Source organism: Oculina patagonica, chromosome 11, assembly GCF_052425735.1.
Source record: "Oculina patagonica isolate OP01 chromosome 11, crgOcupat, whole genome shotgun sequence".
Lineage (NCBI taxonomy): Eukaryota > Metazoa > Cnidaria > Anthozoa > Scleractinia > Oculinidae > Oculina > Oculina patagonica.
In genome coordinates, this window is record NC_135768.1 from 13,567,706 (window position 1) to 13,590,084 (window position 22,379).

General features: G+C 40.0%; 1 protein-coding gene across 1 annotated transcript in view; it reads right to left on the bottom strand.

Moving 5' to 3' along the window:
- LOC144630317 (leucine-rich PPR motif-containing protein, mitochondrial-like) overlaps positions 1-22,379 on the bottom strand; it is a 52,584-nt gene that overhangs the window by 20,794 nt on the left and 9,411 nt on the right. The window contains exons 14-30 of the mRNA XM_078488664.1: positions 22,229-22,286; positions 21,629-21,701; positions 20,986-21,070; positions 20,216-20,291; positions 19,681-19,708; positions 19,480-19,522; positions 18,838-18,923; positions 10,894-10,980; positions 10,002-10,067; positions 8,588-8,644; positions 5,923-6,021; positions 5,386-5,438; positions 4,739-4,819; positions 4,489-4,568; positions 4,201-4,299; positions 3,563-3,665; positions 620-750 (exon numbers count right to left, since the gene is read on the bottom strand). Of these exons, the coding sequence (XP_078344790.1) occupies positions 620-750; positions 3,563-3,665; positions 4,201-4,299; positions 4,489-4,568; positions 4,739-4,819; positions 5,386-5,438; positions 5,923-6,021; positions 8,588-8,644; positions 10,002-10,067; positions 10,894-10,980; positions 18,838-18,923; positions 19,480-19,522; positions 19,681-19,708; positions 20,216-20,291; positions 20,986-21,070; positions 21,629-21,701; positions 22,229-22,286 (1,305 nt within the window). The remainder of the gene's footprint in view (positions 1-619; positions 751-3,562; positions 3,666-4,200; positions 4,300-4,488; positions 4,569-4,738; positions 4,820-5,385; positions 5,439-5,922; positions 6,022-8,587; positions 8,645-10,001; positions 10,068-10,893; positions 10,981-18,837; positions 18,924-19,479; positions 19,523-19,680; positions 19,709-20,215; positions 20,292-20,985; positions 21,071-21,628; positions 21,702-22,228; positions 22,287-22,379) is intronic.

The window sequence follows — 22,379 nt, forward strand, 5'->3', positions numbered from 1 at the left end:
ATATGATTGATTTCCTTCCTTTTCCCATTTTATCTTTATTGGGCATTTGTTCAATAGGAATTATTTCTAGCGCACAGGTGGCGCTCTCTGTTGCTGCTGGCCGTTAGAGGTGCCGCCGAAAGCCTTTTTTGTAACTCGTGGCGCAAGAGGGATAAAAAAGCGGCTTGCGATCCGCACACACATGTACAATAGGAGTTATGGACGCAAATTGTGACAAGGAGCGAGGCGAGCCTGGGCGAGCCGAGCGAGTTGTCACGGTTTGCGCCATAACTCCTATTGTACATGTGTGTAACGCAATTTACTTTCGACACTCAAGTGAAAACCGCTCTACCAACAAATCCACATACCAACCCAGCTATTTTACAATAACAGCGTGAAAAGTTAAAACCACTGTGGTCTGGCTGTTTCAATGGTGTAACGGTCTAATTAGATACGTCTAATTAGAATATGTTACGTTTAAAAGAAATATATATAGTGGACGTTTTAATATTTTAGTGTTGTTCAGTAACGCATTTGCGTAAGGTAGTAAGCAGAGTAGCCCTGAAATGAACTGTTGTTGGTGACTGACATTTTGACAACCTGAGCACGTAGAAAATCCTCAAGAAAACAAACAACATACCACTCTCAAAATGTTCTGTTTGGCCTGATCTAGCCATACTGTTTAGGAGCAGAAGACACGTGGAATCTCTAATAAATGAACCCTGTTCTTTGGCATCTTGGAATAATTTTAATGCGGTATTGACGTCATCTCTGAAAAAAAAAAACGTTTGAGATTAATAGCTCTGGAAACCCAGGGGAGTCACAAACAGGCAAGGTTTTTGTCACACCGACAGTTGGCACGATTTAAGACGTCAAATAGTGTCACCAAATGTGTGGTTTCTGTCTAGCATATGGAAAAACTCAGAGATCAAATGGAGTCTGGGTTTTTGTCGAGGGTCGAGGGTCGAGGGTACCATGTCGAGGGTCGAGGGTACTATGTCGAGGGTCGAGGGTACCATGTCGAGGGTATTAAAAAATTAAATAAGATAAAAAAATAAAATAATAATTAACTAGAAAATAAAATAATAATTAATAAAATAAAATAATAATTAAATAAAAAATAATACTATGATTTCTAAAAAATAGAATAAAAAACAATTGAACACTTTATGGCAATATCGTTGACGTCAATTATGTTTGATACTATGTTTGATCGAAAGATAATCGGATACTTCGGGAAACTTCGGAAATCTTCGAAATCTTTAGAAAATTTTGGAAAATACTCAATCTTCTGAAAATTTTCTAAAAGAGGTCGGAATTCTTCGGAAAATCGTCACAAACTTCGTTCTCGGTACGTTTATAAAACGATCAATATACTCGATGCATGAATTTTTCTCCTCTTGTTAAACTCGATATCTGAAGAGTTCGCTAATCTTACTCGTGAGATATGGAGTTCAATACTTGAAAAGAAATGTCCTTTACTATATAAACTGCAGTGGTATAGCAAGTGGTAACAAATGGTATCCCACATGTGTGGATGAAAATGATATCCACACGTGTGATACAGTAGAACCCCGGTAACTCGAACTCGGATAACTCGAACAACCCCGCTAACTTGAACTAACTTCTATTTCCCTTGGATTTGAACCCACCTTTCAGTCTTATTCAATCGACCCCGATAATTCAAAATAAAAGAATTTTTTTCTAAAGGCAAAGACCTTTCACCCTACGATATAATTCATTGCTGAAATCTCAGAAACAGAAACTACTTTCTTGGAGACGATAGTGTACAAAGGTGGTAGATTCCATAAGTGCGAACACATCAAATACAAACCGACAGAGACGTTTGAATACTGCTATTCGTGTCATCTTCCAGGCGTCACGAAAGGCTATATCAAGGGAGAAGCGTGGAGACTTCCTAGATCGGGTTTCTCAGAACGAACATTTTGAGGAAAACATTTTTAGTCATGATTTAGTCCTTCATGTTAAACCCCAGCTGTCGTCCCCGCTTCAGGTGATCGCGTGCTGTTAAATCACCGCTCCACGGCCCCGGTCTATACTGTCATTTTGTTAAATCCACCGCGCACCGGGGCCAACGCGCCGTTAAAAGTGCGTTAAATCCCAGCTTTGGACGCGTTAAATCCCCGCTAAGTCCCGGGGGTCGGGGGGCCGGGGTTTTAATTGACTGATGCATTATAGCTACTAGTCGACATAGGGTCGACATATTCCGTCGGTAAATCATATGTAACATTAAAATGTGTCCCAATCTGGTCGCAACATTTTATGGTCTTGAGTTCAAACATGAGTTTTCTTAACATTTGGATTACGCCAAAAGGCCAGAACAAATACAACGAAATCACGCGTTGACCACGCGTTGAACACACTCGACAACGTGTAACTTGCGAATGGATTTTTGTTTAATTTGAGACCCCGTTGGCATGGTTGTCAATAAAAGATATAAATAAACCTAAGGTTTCACTGCAAAACAAGCTACGCGCCGAAGTTGATTTCCCGAATTATTATTCCATAAACTGCTCCTTAGAAACGTTCACTTAACTTTCCTTGGGTGGGTGGTTGCTCTTAAATACTTCTCTTTCATTTCTCTTTAATTGATTTGTCGGCGAGAGCCAGGGGTACAGTATCAATTGTTTGTTATGAATCTGTCAAGACTTTTCAAGCTGTGTTGATCCCTGCAGCACCTTCTCGTGGAGCGCTCCTCATCAAGTGTTAAACTCCATATAGCCTGTGAACAGGCTCGCAAGCGGTGAAGGCGAGCGAAGCGAGCGCAAGAGCGGGGGTTCCCCCTCAGGCCCCGCTCTTCCGCTCGCTTCGCTTGCGTTCGCCGCTTACTTCGCTCGCGTAACCCTACTCGGGAGCCTGTTCTCAGGCTGAACTCCATATCTCACGATTGAGATAAGCGAACTCTTGAGATCTCGAGTTAAACACGAGGAGAAAAATTCATAATCTGTATAATTTTGTTCGTTTTATAAACATACCAAGAACGAAGTTTTTGACGATTTTCGATGAATTCCGACCGCTTTTAGAAGACTTTTAGAGTGTTGTCCGAAGGGCATACGAAACTTTCTCAACATTTTCTAAAATTTTCCGAAGATTTCCGAAGTTTCCCGAAGACTTCCGAGGATGATCCGAAGATCTTTCGATCAAACATAGTACCAAACATAATTGACGTCAACGACATCACCACAAAGTGTTCAATTGTTTTTTATTCTATTTTTTAGAAATCATAGTATTATTTTTTATTTAATTATTATTCTATTTTATTATTAATTATTATTTTATTTTCTAGTTAATTATTATTTTATTTTTTTTTATCTTATTTCATTTTTTAATACCCTCGACATAGTACCCTCGACCCTCGACATGGTACCCTCGAGGCCTCGACCCTCGACCCTCGACAAAAACCCAGACTCGATCAAATGTAGTTTGATGTTAAATTGCGTTTGACTGCAATTACATGGTTGGGCCTTTAATCAGTTGGATAATAAATTTCTTATTAGACACTTAGCGCATAGTATCGCTGCACATTTTTACTTGTTTATACTTTGCCTCTCATTCTACTTACTTCTGTAAGTAAGTCTGCATCAATTGTGAGTAAGTATGATCATTCGGTGTCACTTTGTTCTGTTTCATTTCCTCAAACACTTTCCACTGAGATTCAGTGTCAGCTAGAAAGCAACAACAATATATAAATACACATGTTTATTTTATAAACTAGAGTGAAATACCAGGATTTCCCTCACTGAGAAAAGTCATATCTTCACACGTGAGAATAACATGTTATCTTCACATGTGAAGGTATCGATTTTCTAACCATTTTCTTAAAAGATTTCCCTGTTTCAATGCTGAATGAGCCAAAGTTTATAGATTTAAAGTTGAAACATCTGCGGATCTTCCTCGGCAATCTTCAGAAATCTTCGGAAATTTACGGAAAATGTTCGGAAACATTGGTATGACCTTCGGACAGCATTTTGAAAATCTTCGGAAAATGGTCAGAAATCTTCAGAAAATCGCCAAAAACATCGTAATTAGTAGGTTTATATAATAAACAGAACATTACATGGTTGCTTGGAGAAATGAAATTTATCTTCTCGTGATCAAATCGATATCTCACTCACGCTACCGCCTCATAGAGATGAGAGCTTATAATCTAATTGTTAATCAGTAAAACAGGACTGTGTAAAGGATTTGCATTGAACTTACCATGAAATCCATAAAGATGGATCAGACTGTTATAAACAAATGGAGGCAGTACAGGTTGTGTGGTCACTTTTTTCAGCTCTTCAAATAATTCCAACGTTTCTGGAAAAAGACACAAAGAAAATAAACTTTCAGAAAGATTCTTAAAATGGGGATGTCTCCAAACTTAACAAAAATACCCATTGGCTACTGTATCGTCAACTGCTCTGAGTCTAACACTTAGCGGCCCCTGGCCCTGTTCTTCAATTTTGTCCTCTCCCCAGAACAACCCAATTATATCGACACACTTACTCGCCACATCTCCACGTCTTGAATAACTTTTCATAAACTGTGACAACACTCTGTATTTAGGTTCTCCTACACCGTGTATACTGTGAAAGATAGAACATTTTAACTGGTCAGTCCTTACAACAAAATTTACAGACCGGCATTATTCTTTCAGTTTTAGTACTGCGATTTGTTGATACCAAGAAAAATATCCCCTTGTAGTTTAATAAATATAATTTTTATATAAACACAACATCATTCTATATTCACTCACTTTCTTATTTCCTCTGCTCTCTCCAGTTGACCTGTGTGCATATGTGCTATGCATGCAGCACCTTTAGCTCGGTTTGTAAGGCTATACAGAACATAATGATTGTATATAAAGTAGTTGTTAGAGAGCGAATATTAAAAAATGTTTCTAAATAACTGAAATGAAAAGATATACATGTATGTACATGTAACATGACATCAACACTCATTTTATCATATTATATTTATCATTGTCGACAATGTACCAGGAGCACGGGGCTGGGGTATCTACTAAGCAAGGAATTCCAGCACGAAAACTCCTGTTCTAATATCCCTGCAGTTTCAACAGAACAACCATAAAAAGGGATGTACTGTCAAATTTTACAGGTTAAAGTTTTCAAGAGTATATACAGCCCTATTCATCAAGATGTTCATGTAGAAGGTGGTTTCGTGTAGTGTTTATCACTCTCACAGTGCCTCTCTCCATGTAGGAGTGTACTGAAATGAGTACCAGCAAACTGTGTTTGCAAACTGACAAAACGCATGGAGGGTAAAAAGTAATGGACTTGAATGCACGCTTTAATTTGTACTGCAGTGCAAATTAAAAATTAATGAAAATTTGCCTGATGAAATGTCTTTCCCAGTCATACAATAACAGCTGTATTAACTTACTTGAATCCTTTTGTCCACATTGCATTGAACAACTGACAGATTCGTTTCATGTTCTGTTTGAAGGCAAAAGAAAAAAAAATGTTACTACTGTTAAAATTTAACTTCAAACATAACAAGGTTACTAGCTGATACCTATATGTTCAGATCTCTGATTCTCATGCAGTTTTATTCCTTGTGCAACTGCTCTTACCTGTTTTTATCTAGTATTTATACATTAGCTTTTTAACTACTTTCATTTTGACTTGATAATGATGTTAGCTCAACATCAAAACATCATCATTTTTTAACAAAGTTTTCTTAATGTGTTTTTAAGAAACACTTGATCACAGCTTTTTATAGTTAAATGTTTTAAAAAATCGCTTCTTATTACAATCAAAATCAACATCAACAGAACAGAACTGATGCCACAACAACCTATGCCACCCAACCCCTACCAACCTATCCCACCCCCTCCACCCTGTCATCAGACACAATTTTAACTAAAGTATTGCAATCTTAAAAAAAGCAATAACCACAGAATACAATACTGATCTGTACCCGTTCTCTTGGCTCAGCAGCAAGGATTCCTCCTTCTGGACAATTGGCATATGCTAGAATCAGGTAACTGTATTCCAACTCTGATGGTTCTGCTAATTGCTAAAAAGACAGATCTTATGTTGTTATCTAATTATTTGACAAGGTTGCGCATGATAATGAGAGCAACATGTATCAAGGCCTACAGGTTATATAGGTTTAAAAGGCTGAGCTTGCGAGATGGTCATGTGATACTGGTCAGCGGATACCTTGTTTTGACAGCTGTCAATTGGCCATAACATGGATGTCCAATATCAAAGGTAACAATAACAACATAACAACAACATCCTCTTTATTTCCTTATCAATAAATTAAATTACAGAATTGTTATAAAAATATATTACTAAAGATAAGGAGTTCTGGCAACCCGAAATAACCACTAGGTTAAAAATGCCGGGTTGCCAGTTTACAAATTGAGTTGTCAAATTTTGGCCGGACACACACACGTACACACGGACACACATACAAAATATAATATAGAATATAATATATACCAGAAAGTAAAGAAGAAAAGAAGCTGAAATTATACGCTTAATCTATTACCTTAAATAAAAAAAATAAATGAACTGAACAATGAAGAATATCAGAAACATAATGGTAAGGTGTTGCAAAAACAGTGATATTATCTTAATGTGAAGACAAAGGAAAAGTGAATTGACTAGTAGCCTTGGAGAAAGCTCTGTTTCAGTTTAATTTTGAATGATGAAATTGGCAAGTGCTTTATATCATAATCAATAGCATTCCATATCTTAGGGCCTTGAAATCGAATATTAAATTTTCCATAATTTGTTCTTGCTTTGGGGAGATAGTAAGACTGTTTTGCAGAATGCCTAGTATAGTAACTGTGTACAGTATCTAGCTTGGTGAAAAAGGACTGGAATACAGAGGGTAACAATTGATTATAAAATTTATACATGAAAGTGGCAATGACGAAGGTAACGAGATCAGAAAATTTAATAATCTCCAGAGACTTGAACAGTTGGATGACTGGAGTGATGATCAAAGCTAGAGAATGTCATCACCCGTACTGCTTTTTTTTTTGTAAGATAAAAATTGGATTTACAGTAGATTTACCCCAGGCAATCAGTCCATAAATCAGAAAAGGATATACTAAGCCATAATATAAAGTTAATAGAATTTCTTGACTTACATAATGACGGATTTTGCTAAGAATTCCAATACTTCTCCTGAACTTCTTAACAGTGCAGTCAACATGTTTTTTCCAACTAAGATTAGAGTCTATCATAATGCCCAAGTATTTGATACAGTATTCTCTTTTTAATTGCTTATCATTAATTTTGAGACAAATATTAAGGCTTTGTACATTCTTTTGTGGAGGATGGAATATTACAAAGTTTGACTTATCAATGTTAAGAGATAATCTATTGGCACAGAGCCAGGTGTGAACATTACTTAGCTCATTGTTTATGGATTCTTCAAATTCAGAAATAATTTTATGTTCACAAAATAAGTTAGAATCATCTGCGAATAGATGAAAATCAAAAAGGTTTGAGCTATTATGAAAATCATTTATATATATTAAAAAGAGCAATGGACCAAGGACAGACCCTTGTGGAACTCCACATGTCACGTTACACTGAGATGACGTGACTGAGTTTACAGTGACAACTTGTCGCCGATTACTTAGATATGAAATAAACCACTCCTTGGCTATACCCCGGATACCATAATGCTCCAATTTCTTTATCAAAATATTGTGATTGACAGTATCAAAGGCTTTACTAAAATCTAGGAAGATTCCACAAGAGATGTTCCTATTTTCAATTGCTCTCTGTATTTTGTCGATTATACAGAGAATGGCATGATCTGTACTATGTCTGGTTCGAAAACCAAATTGCTTGTTGTAGAATATATTACTATTATCTAGATATTTAATTAATCTATTATACATAAGTCTTTCCAATAGCTTATTAAATACCGAAAGTAAAGAAATTGGGCGGTAGTTGGACAAGCAAGTTCGTGACCCTTTTTTAAAAACTGGAATGATGTTAGCTAGTTTGAAATCAGTAGGGACAGTGCCAGTTGAAAATGAGGTGTTAAAAAGAATCTCCAATGGTTTGGAAATAACAGATTTTAGAAGCTTGAGTATGTCAATGGGGATACTGAAGGGACCTACAGCCTTTCCACTTTTGAGACTAGATATTATGTTTTCTATTTCGGTGGTTGTGGTGGGAGAAATAAAAAAGCTGTTGTTTTGTGGTAAACGTAGATATTCCTCAGGTCTTTTGTTGACTCTGGGTATTTCATTTTCTAGCTTGTTGCCAACATTAGCAAAATAATTATTAAATGCATCAGAAATAATATGTTTGGGGTCCGAAAGTTCTTTGTTATTATTTACAATTTTAATAAGAACCAACCTATTTCTGGAGTATGCCGCCATGTTGGGGCGACATACCTTCATCGCCAGGTGCACACACCCGCGAACCATGCCGTTAACCATGATCACAATGAAAAACCAAAAGCATGGTTCTGTGAATATTTCTATGGGTATGGTCTATGGGTTTGGTCTATGGGTATGTTCTGCGGCCCTTCGGGCTGCTGGGAGCTCTTCTAAAAGTAACCAATGAAATTCTTTAAAAAAATGCATTCCTATGGAAATATTTCTTACCTTGAACTTGTCAAAACAAAATTGTGCAGCTTCTGCCTTTCCATCAAAGCCCATCATCTACAAAACATAACAAAAGACACATTTTTAGATCTCTTGACTTGAAAATAACACTAATTCCCTGGCATATTGATTATGACGAGGCAGTGGGGATGAGTGGTTAGGGTGTTGGGCTTAAAATCTGGAGGCTGCAGATCCAAATCCTGTTCTGACCACTAGCTGGTGTTGTTCCTTGGTAGTCCCAAGTTATTGCGGTTTTCAGTGAAATGCGAACTCTGAAATTTAAAATCCAACAAACGATTGCATTTTTCGCTGCCGTCAATCATAATAATGGCGACAGCTAACGAACCACGAAAAACAGAAACAAACAAAATGGATCAAAATCTACCAATCACAGCCGAAAGACTTGACCTTTTGACCTGATTGAAGTACACTTCTGTTTCCCGAGAGGTCCGCTAAGATGATTGACGGCAGCAAAAAGCGTAAACTTTTGGTTGAGGATTGAATTTCAAAGTTTGTATTTCAGTGAAAACCACAATAAACACCTCAGCTGCACTTGCAAATAGCCAACTGGTCTGCCTCTTGCCAGTTGGGATTGATATTGAATCACTGTAACTGGACACCTATTGAGCAATTTCTTGTCAATTACCTGCACTTATGTTTTTCTTGGGTTGACATTTCACTAAATCAATCATCTCGTGGTTGTACACGCCATAACAATCGGTTACACGTGAAAAAAAAGAACAGAAAATAAAAGTGCTTGCAGCTGTTCCAGTGCGTAATGTAACTCTGTGTAACTGCTTATGACAGCTGTCTCCCTAAGCCGAAGCAGTTTTACTTTGCTGACAAATGTCCACCGAACATAATTCATAACCACGTAGTCGATTCTTGTCTGCGTACTTTTTCAGACTAGTTGGTTTTCCTGTTCAGTTGTTTTGTAATTAAATAAAGAGTAGGATGAAGTGATTAGCCCTTCATGTCTTGACCTTTTGTGAAGGCATAATTTCGTCAACAAGAATGCCAGTTATAAAGCAAAATATGACCAACACAGATAAAAAAAATCAATAACGAAAAAATGGTACAAGAAAGCAAGGAATGTGTCTTTTGTGTGCAGTATTATAGTCGATGAGCAATCAGTGGGTCATTGATGAGTAATCAATCACATCAATAGGTAATCAATTACATCAATGAGTAATCGATGTCATTGATGAGTAATCAATGGGCCACAAAATTTCGGGCTTCGATTACTCATCGATCATCGCCAATAATCAATGACTAATCAACTGATTAACCATCGATGTCTCATTGATTACCAATTGATGTCACTGATCATTGATTAGTTATGCCTGGTGTACTCTACTCCCTCAATAATAATAATTATAACTAATATTAAATTATTATTTGTGATTATGCTTACTTTCAGCAGTTGTCTATAGTGATGTACATCCAGATCGACCTCATACTCCTTCATCACCCGTACAAACTAAACAAAGAGAAAGTTATTGTTAATAAACTAATAATTAATAATCGTAACTACTTGACAAGTCGGAGACATGGTGGCCTTGTGTTTAAAGTGGTCTAAGTTTAAGCCCTGGCGAGAGTCATTGTGTTGTGTTCTTGGGCAAAAGACTTTTCTCTCACAGTGCCTATCACCATCACAGGACTATGTTTTTGTATAAATCAGGGTACTAGAGATATGTTAGGGCAACCTGATAAAATGCCAGCTAACAAGTGATAGACTACATGTAGTCGCTTCATATCACTATAAAGCCTTGCTGTTGGTGCCAAGTGGCTCATCAGGCCAGAAATTATCCTCACTGGATTCTGTAGCATTAAGTGACTAGGAGTATTTCTGCTTATCCCTTGATGGGATGCTGGTACTCCATTTATACACCTTGGTGGAGAGGGGCACTATGAGAGTAAAGTGTGTTGTCCAAGAACACAATGCAGTGCCCCGACCAGGGCTCGAACCTAGACCGCTTGATCCGGAGTACAGTGCACTTAACCATTAGGTCACAGCACCTCACACTTGTATCACTAAACTGAGAAAACCTCTGGCAGACGGTGTGGGCTGGTTGACTCCAATGCGAATTTAGAATAGCTTTTTTTAACAGATGGCTTGACATGATTGTCTCATCAAAATGGTGAAAAACTTGATAAACATTGGCAAATTAATTTGCAGTGCATGTACAATTTGTTAAATCAAGAGCTTAATATCTTCCACTCTTACAAGCAATTTCTAAAAAAATACTGGATCTCACAGAGAACCTCTGGGCTTTAGAAGCAATAAAATTTATTTAAATACTTACTTCATAGAATTCATCTTTCATTTGTAGCTTCTGAAATCGTGACAACACAAATGTGTACGCCCGTGAGTCCAGTAAATGTCTCAGACCCTGTGAAGACAATAAGATACTATTAATACTAAGTAAACATGTGATCATTTAAAAGAAAGCTGTCACGACAGGCAGTACCGTGATGCACATGTACATTGCACTGTACATAGTAGATCATGAGCCTCTCTCAATGACTACACTAATACCATACAGAGTTCGTACACTTTTTCAGGCCAAAAATTCAAGGACTTTTCAAGGACTTTCCAGGACCCTTCTTGGAAATTTTGTTAGGAAACAGTTTTAACCGGAAGTGTGAAGCCATTAGCCCTAAACGGAAGTGCGTTACGCCTGACGTAGGCTAGTACATCCGGGGTAATCGTACACGAGGGAAGAACGGTCACGAACGTAGTGAAAACGACTGTATGAGTTGTGAAGGACGAAAATACAATGTTTTGAAGTGCTATACGTTTATTGTGGTGCTATATGGGACCAGGGTAACAATTTGGCGACCCTGCCAGGACGAATTACGGATCCCAAGTTAAAAGGAGAATTTCAGGCGTTGTGGGAAGCAAAATACGTGAATTTTGAACGAGGAATATTCAAGCGAGCAGGTCGAAACGATCGCGCAGACCACGTGGAATAGTGCAAGTTTGTGAAAGGGATTTGTAGTCAGATGCCAACGGTAAGAGTACAACAGTTGAGTCACTGTGATAGATAAACTATCCCCGTCGATAAAAGTCGACTAAAAGGGTAGACGGCCGTGTTTTGTGTGGTATTTAGTGCTTGGGACTGGATGTTTGTGTTTTGAAAATCGCTGAACTGTACGACGTGTTTTGATATCATGGAGCAATTGCAACTGCAAGTTGAAGCGCGATTGTTCGACCAAGATGAGGGCAAACTTGCCGAAATGATGGAAATATTAGGGATTGAAGACGAAGTAGCGGGGAAAACGAAAATGCAGCTTATCAAAATTATCAGAAAAGAAATAGATGGTAAAATGGAGAACGATGAAAAGGCTGCATATGCATGTCTGGAACAGCTATTCGCATTTGTAAAAGGAACTGTACCCCCTCTCGAAAAAGCGGGTGGATTGACCGAAGAAACAGAAAAGAAACCAGTAGCTAACGGTGAAAAGGACGAAAAGATGGGCTCCGGGGGAAAAACAAACAAAGAGCAAGTTGAACAGGACACAGAAAATATTTTGAGCCAACTGGCGGGATCAAAGGTCGCCCCATCCTTGCTGCGCAGAGAGTATAAACTTTCGGGACAGATTGGCGAGCCTGGACAGACAGAAAAGTTGACGTTCGTGTCATTAATGCATCAAATTGATTCGGGCCTAAAACGTGGATATAAAGAAAGTGAAATTGTTGATGCGGTTATTCGTGCGATCTCGCCTCATAGTAGTCTTCGAAGTTATGTGGAGACATTAAATGACCTATCCCTTGCGAAATTACGGCGAATTCTTCGTGTCCACTATCGCGAAAAAGCTGCATCTGAAGTGTATCAACAGCTGGCGACAGTATGCCAACAAAACAACGAGTCACCTCAGCAATTCTTACTCCGTGTGCTGGACCTGCGTAACAAAGTAAATTTTTCCAGTCAGGAATCTGATTGTGAGTTTAATTATGGCCTGTCCCTGATCCAGAAGACATTTGTAAAATCCTTCGAGACTGGGCTTCGTGATGACATTTTAGCATCGAACTTGCGAGCAACCCTTCGCACCCCAGGGCTCACTGACGAGGAACTTATGAAACAAGTTAATGAACTAGCTTCACAGCAAGCAGAAAGAAACACGAAACTGGCAACAGAACGCCAAAAAGTGACAAAAGTGAATGCCTGCGAAATCGCCAAGGTTGAAGGTGAACAGAAGACCAGAGGCCTAAGTGCAGATGGAAGCCAACAGATCCTTTCTGAAATTCGGCAGATGAAATCAGAGATTAACGAGCTCAAAGGTCGAGTAAACGCCCAAGGTGGTCAAGCAGCAAGACCCGACTGGGGTCGATCCCCCCTCAGAGGCAGAGGCAGTGGTTACCAGCCAAGGTATCCAAGTTGGGGTTGTCAGAGTTGTAAGGAGCGTGGAAGAGGAGAGGAATGTGACCATTGTTTTGCTTGTGGTAGCTCTGGACACATAGCTCGTGAGTGTATTAGAAATAGGAACAGGGGTAGTCGTCAGGGAAACGGCCAGCGACTATCCCGGCGGGACACGGAATAGTCGACAGTAACAGCTACAAGTCCCATCGATGTAATGGCTGTGGCCAAGTTCAGTCAGAGAGAGTAAAGTTCTTGCAATGTTCAAAATGTAAGGCCGTGAAATACTGTAGTCGGGCTTGTCAAAAGGAACACTGGCCAGATCACAAAGTGTTATGCACTGCAATTTCACACGTTGCCAACAAGGTAGAACCAAAGGAACTGGACCCTAACAACCACACCTTTGTGAGTCATCTGACACCACAACAGCAAGCCACAGTAGTGGGATTAGTGGGGAAAAGATGCACTGTTAAGGGAGAGATTAATCGGCATTCAGTAGATGTACTGTGGGACACAGGGGCCCAGGTGTCGATTATATCTAATGAGTTTGTAAAGAGGAATTTTCCTGATGTTGCTGTTAGGGACATCTCGGAACTACTAAACACTAAACTGAACTTGACTGCTGCCAATGGTAGCGAGATGCCATACATAGGATGGGTGGAGCTGAATTTTAGACTATCATCGTGCAACAATGATTTGATAGTTCCCTTTCTTGTTACGGAACAATATTTGGACTCACCGTTAATTGGCTTTAATGTTATTGAGGAGATTATTAAAGATAGCAATGGGGATGTTGCATTGTCCCAAGCTGTCACTGCCAGCTTCACTGATCTTGACAGCCAAACTGCCTCAGTATTTGTGAATTTTGTCAAGAACCTTAATCAAGGGGAACTTTGCTTTATCAAGACTAGCAAGCGTGACACCATCATACCACCCAAGCAGAGCCAAAGGGTCACCTGCAGAGCGAATACAGGACCTGTGGAAAGACCGACACCAGTTCTTTTTGAACCGGATGAGGCCAACCCATGGCCTAGTGGTTTGGAAGTTTCGGAAACGTTGCTGACTGTTAAGAGAGGAAAATCAAGTCAAGTGGACATTGACATCACCAACAACACCAACCATGACATAGTACTTCGGGGAAGAACTTTACTCGGTCGACTGCAACTTGTTCAGTCTGTGACACCACTTGAAGTTAAACTAAAAGAGCCGGAGAGTAGCGATAACAGCACCATTGAGGAGGTCCAAGAATCAGTGACTACAGAACCGGTAGGAGGAGTAGCAGCAGAAGTCCCCACACATATCAAGGACATACCCCTGGAAGGCCTGACACCTGCTCAAAAACAGATGGCTTTAAATTTACTAACTGAAGAAGCTGACTCTTTTGCTAAAGATGATAATGATGTCGGATGTATCCCTGACCTTGAACTTGATCTGGATTTGGATGACCAGACACCGGTACAGAAGAACTATGTAGCAGTACCCAAACCACTCTCCCCGGAGGTGAAAGCCCACATTGAAGATTTGTTAAACCGGAACTTTATCAAGAGATCATCATCATCGTACAGCTCTCCGGTCGTCTGTGTGAGAAAAAAGGACCAAAGCTTACGGCTGTGTGTGGATTTCAGAGCATTGAACAAGAAGACACGACCTGACCGACACCCAATACCCCGAATACAAGAAACGCTAGATAACCTTGGAGGCAATGCATGGTTCTCTGTCCTTGACCAGGGCAAGGCCTATCACCAAGGGTTCATGGGTCCAAACAGCCAACCCATGACAGCTCTTATCACCCCATGGGGCCTCTACGAGTGGGTTCGAATACCCTTCGGTCTCTCTCGAGCACCTGGGGCCTTTCAGCGTTTTATGGAGAACTGTCTGGGAGACTTAAGAGACACTGTCTGTGTACCTTACCTGGATGATATTATCATTTTCAGTGCTACATTTGAGGAACACCTCGAACACACACGCAAGGTCCTTCGAAGATTGCGAGAGCATGGTGTCAAACTGAAACCTCGAAAGTGTGAATTGTTTAAGAGAAAAGTTAAATTTCTTGGGCGTGTTGTATCGGAAGAGGGTTACGCACTGGACCCATCCAGTATTAAACCGGTCCTTGCACTCAAAAACTCTCCTCCAAAGACAGTGAATGAAGTGCGCAAACTTATGGGTTTCCTGAACTATTACCGCCGATATGTTAAGAACTTTTCAATAATCAGCAAGCCTATTTATGATTTGGTGAAGACTCCGGGTCAACCACCGCAAGGGGCTAAGCAAGATAAAGCCAAGAGGAACCATGGTGACAATGGCCAGCTACCGGCAAAACACCCAGTGGAATGGACAGACATTCATCAATCGGCCCTGGAGACACTGATTACTTCGATCACAAGCGTTCCAGTTATGGCCTACCCGGACTTTCAGAAACCCTTTGTCCTTCATACTGATGCTTCCAAGGACGGGTTAGGTGCCGTCTTGTACCAGTATCAGAATGACATTCTCCGTGTTGTGGCATATGGATCCGCAGCTTAACCCCAGCCGAAAAGAATTACCATCTCCACTCTGGGAAGCTGGAGTTTCTAGCGCTCAAGTGGGCCATCTGCGATCAGTTTCGAGATTATCTCTATTACGCACCAAGTTTTAAAGTGTACACTGATAATAACCCACTCACCTATGTCTTATCCTCTGCAAAACTGAACGCCACTGGTTTGCGCTGGGTTGGGGAGTTGACCGATTTCAATTTCACTATCCACTATCGTCCCGGAAAAACCAACATTGACGCTGATACCTTATCTCGAGTGCCCCTTGATGACACGGCCCACATGGAAACGTACACTGAAATAGTACCACAGGAGATTCTCCAGACTGTTGCGTGCTCAGCAAAATACCAAGACCAAGGCCAAGTGAACTGGGTGTCGGCCCTCACCGGAGACCATACTGTTCTACCAACTGACCCAGTCAGGGCACATGAACCCATCGTACCAACGAATGACATACAGCATGCACAAGCCACCGACCAGGTTGTTCGTCGGGTGAGTGATTTGATTCAGCGTGGCCAACGACCAACAACAGGGGAGAGGAAACAGGAGTTAAGCGAGACCCAACTTCTCCTGCACGAATGGGAAAACCTTTCCTTTGACAAGGATGGCATACTTAGACGGCGTAAAGGAACTCGAACCCAAATCATAATACCCAAGCAGCTTCGGTCACTGGTACTCAAAGAACTTCATGAAAACATGGGTCATCTGGGGGTAGACCGCGCACTAGACCTTGCCAGAGAGCGCTTCTATTGGCCCCTGCAGAGAGATATTGAACACCACATTGGACATGTCTGTCAATGCGTTAAACAAAAAACTCCCACGCTTAAGACCAGAGCTCCATTAAAACCTATTGTGACCACTTCGCCTTTTGAACTCATTGCCATTGATTTTCTTCATTTGGAAAGGAGTAGTGGAGGGTATGAGTATATCCTAGTTGTGATGGATCATTTCACACGCTATGCCCAAGCCTATGCCACAAGAAACAAGTCAGCGAAGACAGTTGCCCAAAAGCTCCACAATGACTTTATTCTCCGGTTTGGTTTTCCCTTGAAGATTCATCACGATCAAGGTGGAGAATTTGAAAACCGCCTCCGTAAGGAACTAGAGAAGCTGTGTGGCATGAAACATTCTCGCACCACCCCATACCACCCGCAAGGGAACGGTCAAGTCGAGCAATTCAACCGGACACTTCTGGGAATGCTTCGCACCTTACCAGAAACCCAGAAATCACGCTGGGCAGAACATTTGAACCATGTGGTCCATGCCTATAATTGCACGAGGCATGAATCAACTGGCTACTCGCCGTTCTTCCTTCTTTTCGGTCGCCACCCCCGTTTGCCTGTAGACTTGATGTTTGGAATCGAAGGTCAAACCAACCACGAGAATCACTCGCAATATGTAGAAAAGTGGCGGAAAGCAATGACGGAGGCATATGAACTAGCAGGAAAGAAGTCCAAGGAAACCGGCACAAGAGCCAAACATTGTTATGACCGCTTTGTACGCAGTTCGGTGTTGCAACCTGGGGACAGAGTTCTCGTACGTAACCTAAGCGAACGGGGTGGACCAGGCAAGCTGCTATCACATTGGGAGGATCGGGTCCACATAGTTGTTAGTCGTAAAGGCAAAGATAGCCCTGTGTATGAAGTTAAGCCGGAGGCTGGAACTGCAGGAAACAGGATTCTACACAGGAACCTACTTCTACCATGTAGTTATCTCCCTATTGAGATTCCAAGCACGATTTCCCACAAGAGAAGAAAAGCCCAGAAGAACAAGTGTGACATTGTTCAACAGACACCCACATCATTGGTTGAAACCGTATCAGATGGGACAAGCAGTGAGGATGAGTATACAATCGCTCCAATGAATCGTCAGACTGGGCAGACCCTAGAGAAGGTGGTTACTGAGGTGGTTACTGTTGTGGAGAGACAGCCTCAGACTACACAGTTAGAAGACACAGTACCCGACACCAGTTATCAAGGGGAGAAAGACAGCGACTGCACTGTTACGACAGAAATGGAAGATGACATGTCTGAGAGTGGAGAAGAGCAAGATTCCCAAATTCCGAACGACAATAGTCAACCTGACCCTCCTGAACTGGAGCCAAGGCCTCAACGACAGAGACACCCACCAACCCTTCTGACGTATAACCAACTTGGCAATCCCACATAATGAGACCCAAGGTACAACACACTTCATAGCTGCCAACAGTACACTGGGAAATCAGTTACCTCAGTACTGTACTCCCTATCCTACTTGGAGTGCAGGTTTACCAGCTGTACAGCAGTTCCAACTACCTACATACCAACATGTGTCTCAGAATCCAGCTATCTTTGGTTATCCAGGGACGTGCCTGCAGTATACACCAGTACCTTTCCCTGTCTTCCAACCAGTGAACCAGTACCCGATACACCAACCTGTTGTGTACCACCCAAGGAGTGATCTGATGCAAGTACCTGTATGAACTCTGGGCATGTACCAGTGCCTAGTATTGTGAACTGAAATAACTCTTTGCATGCGAATATGTTTGTTTACAAAAACAAAACAAAACAAAAAAAACAGTGCACTTAGATGTCCGCTTGATCCCTCGTGTTAGAACTCAGTATTTTGAACTGATACAGAGTGTATCTTATGGACAGGAAATGTTACCGCGGAATTTAGTTGCTGCAGCCTTTTTAGAACAGAGTTAATAGTCAGGATCCTACCGAGAAGTCTAGTTGTGAAAGTTAATGATGTGTAATTTTCGGTGACATTTTCCTTGCAGGGGTAAAACCCTCTTAGTGTGTGCAATTATGCAGTTTATGTCCAAGTGTCGGGACGACACTTTCTTTGCAGGGGGAGTTTGTTAGGAAACAGTTTTAACCGGAAGTGTGAAGCCATTAGCCCTAAACGGAAGTGCGTTACGCCTGACGTAGGCTAGTACATCCGGGGTAATCGTACACGAGGGAAGAACGTTCACGAACGTAGTGAAAACGACTGTATGAGTTGTGAAGGACGAAAATACAATGTTTTGAAGTGCTATACGTTTATTGTGGCGCTATATGGGACCAGGGTAACAATTTCAAGGACTTTTATTCATGAACTTTACCACAAATCAACAATTTCCAGTCTGTTGTGCCGTTGATGTGCTTGCTGAAGAACTAAAAAAAGGCTTATTTTGGCGGTCTTCTCATTGCCTTGAAGCCTTTTGACATTCAATAAAAAAAATCAAGGACTTTCAAGGACCGAAAACCAATTTCAAGTACTTTCAAGGCCTTGAAATCGTACTCCTGCAAATTCAAGGGTTTTCAAGGGTTTTCAAGACGCGTACGAACCCTGACCATATAAATGTCTAAAATAGATTATCTCTAAGAGAACTCACTGCTTTCAGAAGAAGTGAAACAAAAGTTGCATTGTCCTTGGCACGATCTTGGTCACTATTTTGTAATGTGGTCGCAATTTTGGAAGCTGAAAAGAAACGGGAGCGAAAATATATTCATGAATGAATGCAATATCAAAATGAAAAGTTGTCAGAAGTTGTCAAAATCGAGGAATAAAACCATCAATATTGAGAAATTGGCACTGCACATTTACACAAAAGTGCATCCTAAGCCTGATTAAGACCCCCCCCCCAAAAAAAAAAGCAAAATAATTCTCACAATACCAATACTCAATCAAAAGAAAAAAGAAAAAGAAACAGAAGTTATGACTGATTAAAAATCATTAAAAAATGATTACCAGAGGGAAATTGCTTTGATCTTTTAACAAATTTCCCAAAATAATGTAAATATAAGAAAATATATATGGAGATCAGTCAAGGGAATCTGTATGTGGATATTGGGGCCTCCCTAAAAAAACGCCCTCAAATAAGCGCCACATCAAAAGTAAAAACATTTAACAAAGTTAGCACTAGTCTTCCTCAATTAAGTGAGCACACAGACTAGCCTTTCTTTATTTTGGTTACTTATAAATTGAAGTATTTTAAATTATTGATATAAGGTACCGGTACATTTAATAAACTTACGCATTCCATGAGTACAGTCATGTTTGTCAAGAACCTCGAGAATCTGACAAGAAAAAAGTATGTTCACTAAGTTCAACAATTGCAGTTCAAGCTATTTAAGGATGCATTTGTTTGAAATGTTTTGGAATAAGTCAGAAGATGATCTTTTTTCAGGGTTCAAATACGCTCTGGGTATTCTACTCCTGGAAGCAAATTATTCACCTTCACTCCATTCCGAGGGTCAAAATTTCTGAAAAATAAAATAAATAATATTTTATTATAATAATTATGATTGTTTGACTTGCTGCTACCCTCAGCAGTCAAATTTAATTGTTTATTAATAAATTAAGTTCAGTGACTCAAAGGTATTGCCCAAGATTAACACTGGATCTACATGTAACTTTTTAAGCCTCTATTATTTGAAAGCCCTGTACAAGCAAGAAGTTCACAGAGCTGATCACCAGAGTAAAAATTATTTGAAAACAATTTTCTTTAAGCTAGCACTCAATTCCATGTCACAGCCAAAAGGGTTAATGCATCATCAAATTCTCCCAACTGGGGTGCGTCTTATAACCGAGTGCACCTTATAACCGAATAACTACGGTAAATCTACAAGAAAAGATAAGAGACCACTACTTGAAGAATTTACATGTTGACAAAGATTTCATCATCAAATTCACCCAACTTAGATGCACTGTAAGAGACACATAAAGACTAGTAATTAAGGAGGTTCTATCACAGTTAAGGGTTTACACACCTTTTCCCGAGATAGTTTTCGAATGCACTTGCTATGCATGACAGATTTATTCCTTCTTGTTGTTTAGCATATTCAACTGAAAAAGATTGCATTATTACTTTTTGCTTAAGGTTGGTTTTTACTAGTGAAGAAGTTTTACTCTGAGTCATTATCAGAGTCATAAGAGTACTTACAACCTGTAGCGAAAATTGAGTCATAAGCTCAACAGAATCGGAGTCATGAGAATCAAAATATTTCCATTTTCTTTCGATTCTGCTTATTTATATAACTCCATTGCTTATGGTGAAAACTAGATTGTTGGGTCACAAGGTAGCTCAAGAGGAAGAAGAAACCAAAAATAATGCTGATTTTTAGGCCTTTTCACCACCACATGCTGAATTGAGTAAAAAATGTTTCATTGTCTTAACTGGTAAATCTTCAATGAGAAGGCCACTGCAAATTACTCAAACTGACATGTAACAAAAAGGATGGTAGTATCCATCGATCCATCACAGCACAAGTGTTGTCAGGGCTGTAGGCAGTATCTTGCATTGGTGGGTGCAGGCGCCAGAGGTGTGAGCATCTCGGGGAGTCCAGGGGTATTCTCCCCTTGGAAAATTTTGAAAAATCAAGTTGTTTATGTCTACATTTCCTGCATTCTGAGAGTCATTTTAACCCTCACTTCCTGATTAGGCTGACCTTTGTGCCCCGTGGACGGGGCACAAAGGTCTTGGTTGCAAACTACCTACACGTATCAAAACTGTTGTTGAGAGGTCACTTGAATCACTCACTGGTTTTTTCCAGCTTGTCCACTTGTCCAGTTGTCATAACCAGCTGAGCCATGGACGTCAGAACAACTTTTGACATTGGCACACCCTAAAAAATGACAAACTTAAAATGTAAATCGTCATTACTGTTGACCGTTTGTCGGCCACAGACTGTGGCCAACTGTTGGCCAACAGTCGGCTGACAATTGGCCAACAGGTTGAAAACGTTCAATTGTCCAGACAACGCAAGCCTTTTTAAAGAAATTTCTATAACCTAAAAGTTGTGCTGTCTAACATGGTTACACAGTTTGCAGAGAAGATCAAGGATAGACAAAAAACAAACTAAAACAATTACACAGGCATGAATTATTTGCTTGCTTAAAAGCAAGCTGCGTCATTTATACACTGTTGGTGTCTTAAACAATTTAATTATATGAGGACAAACAAGTCATGTAATTTGTAGACTTTATGCATTTGATCTCCTTGCAAACCCAAATGTTTGTTTAGAGTATTCAAATAAACGAAGATGATGACTGCAACAGTGAAGACGACAACAACAACCACAACAAAAATGATGATTATGATGATTTTATTAATTTTGTTACAGCAGCTACACTGTATTAAAAAAAGACTTAAGATACAAGTAAGAAATAATTACTGATATTACCTGGGAGAGATTCATAAAAGCCTCAACATCATTTGCATCAGGGTTACCATAAGACTTCAGTAAGTACCTCAAACTATCAACAAAATAATTATAAGAATTTGCAATTTAGTCTAGCTCAGACTATGATGCAGCATAAGAAGACTTAGAATCGATCAATGGTGACCCAAGATTGCTATCCGATACAAATATAGCACTATGTCATTGTTAAGTTTCGACCAATGCATGATGGCGAAGACATCCGATTCTGTGATTTAGCAAATCCTCCTGAAGTGATGCTTTACAATACACTTAATAAGGAAGTCAGACTACCAACCAATATGGACAACAGGTACATGCTTGCCATTATTGAACAAAAGAATTCCGTTAATGACAGAGGGTTTGCTCCAGAGGTCTCGAGATAAGCATGCAAAACAACCTGCAATGCTACTGGGCCTAATAATTGACTTGGAAATATGGCAGAAATGAATTCCAGGATGAGAGCTATAGCACTACTCGGATCTGGAAGTCATGATCAAAAAGAAATGTAAGACAAACAGTAACAATAGTTTATGATCATTATCATTAAGAGTTAACACTTGAAGATGTGCAAATTGTACTTACATTATTCCATCTGGCTGCATTCCATTCTCTCCCATCAGGTTCACTACATCTTGTGCAGCTATTGAAAAAGAAAACAAAAATCAATCCCATGATTTGTAAGAAGTGGCATACAAAGATGAAATACTTAACAGGAAACTGCTGACAAATCTGA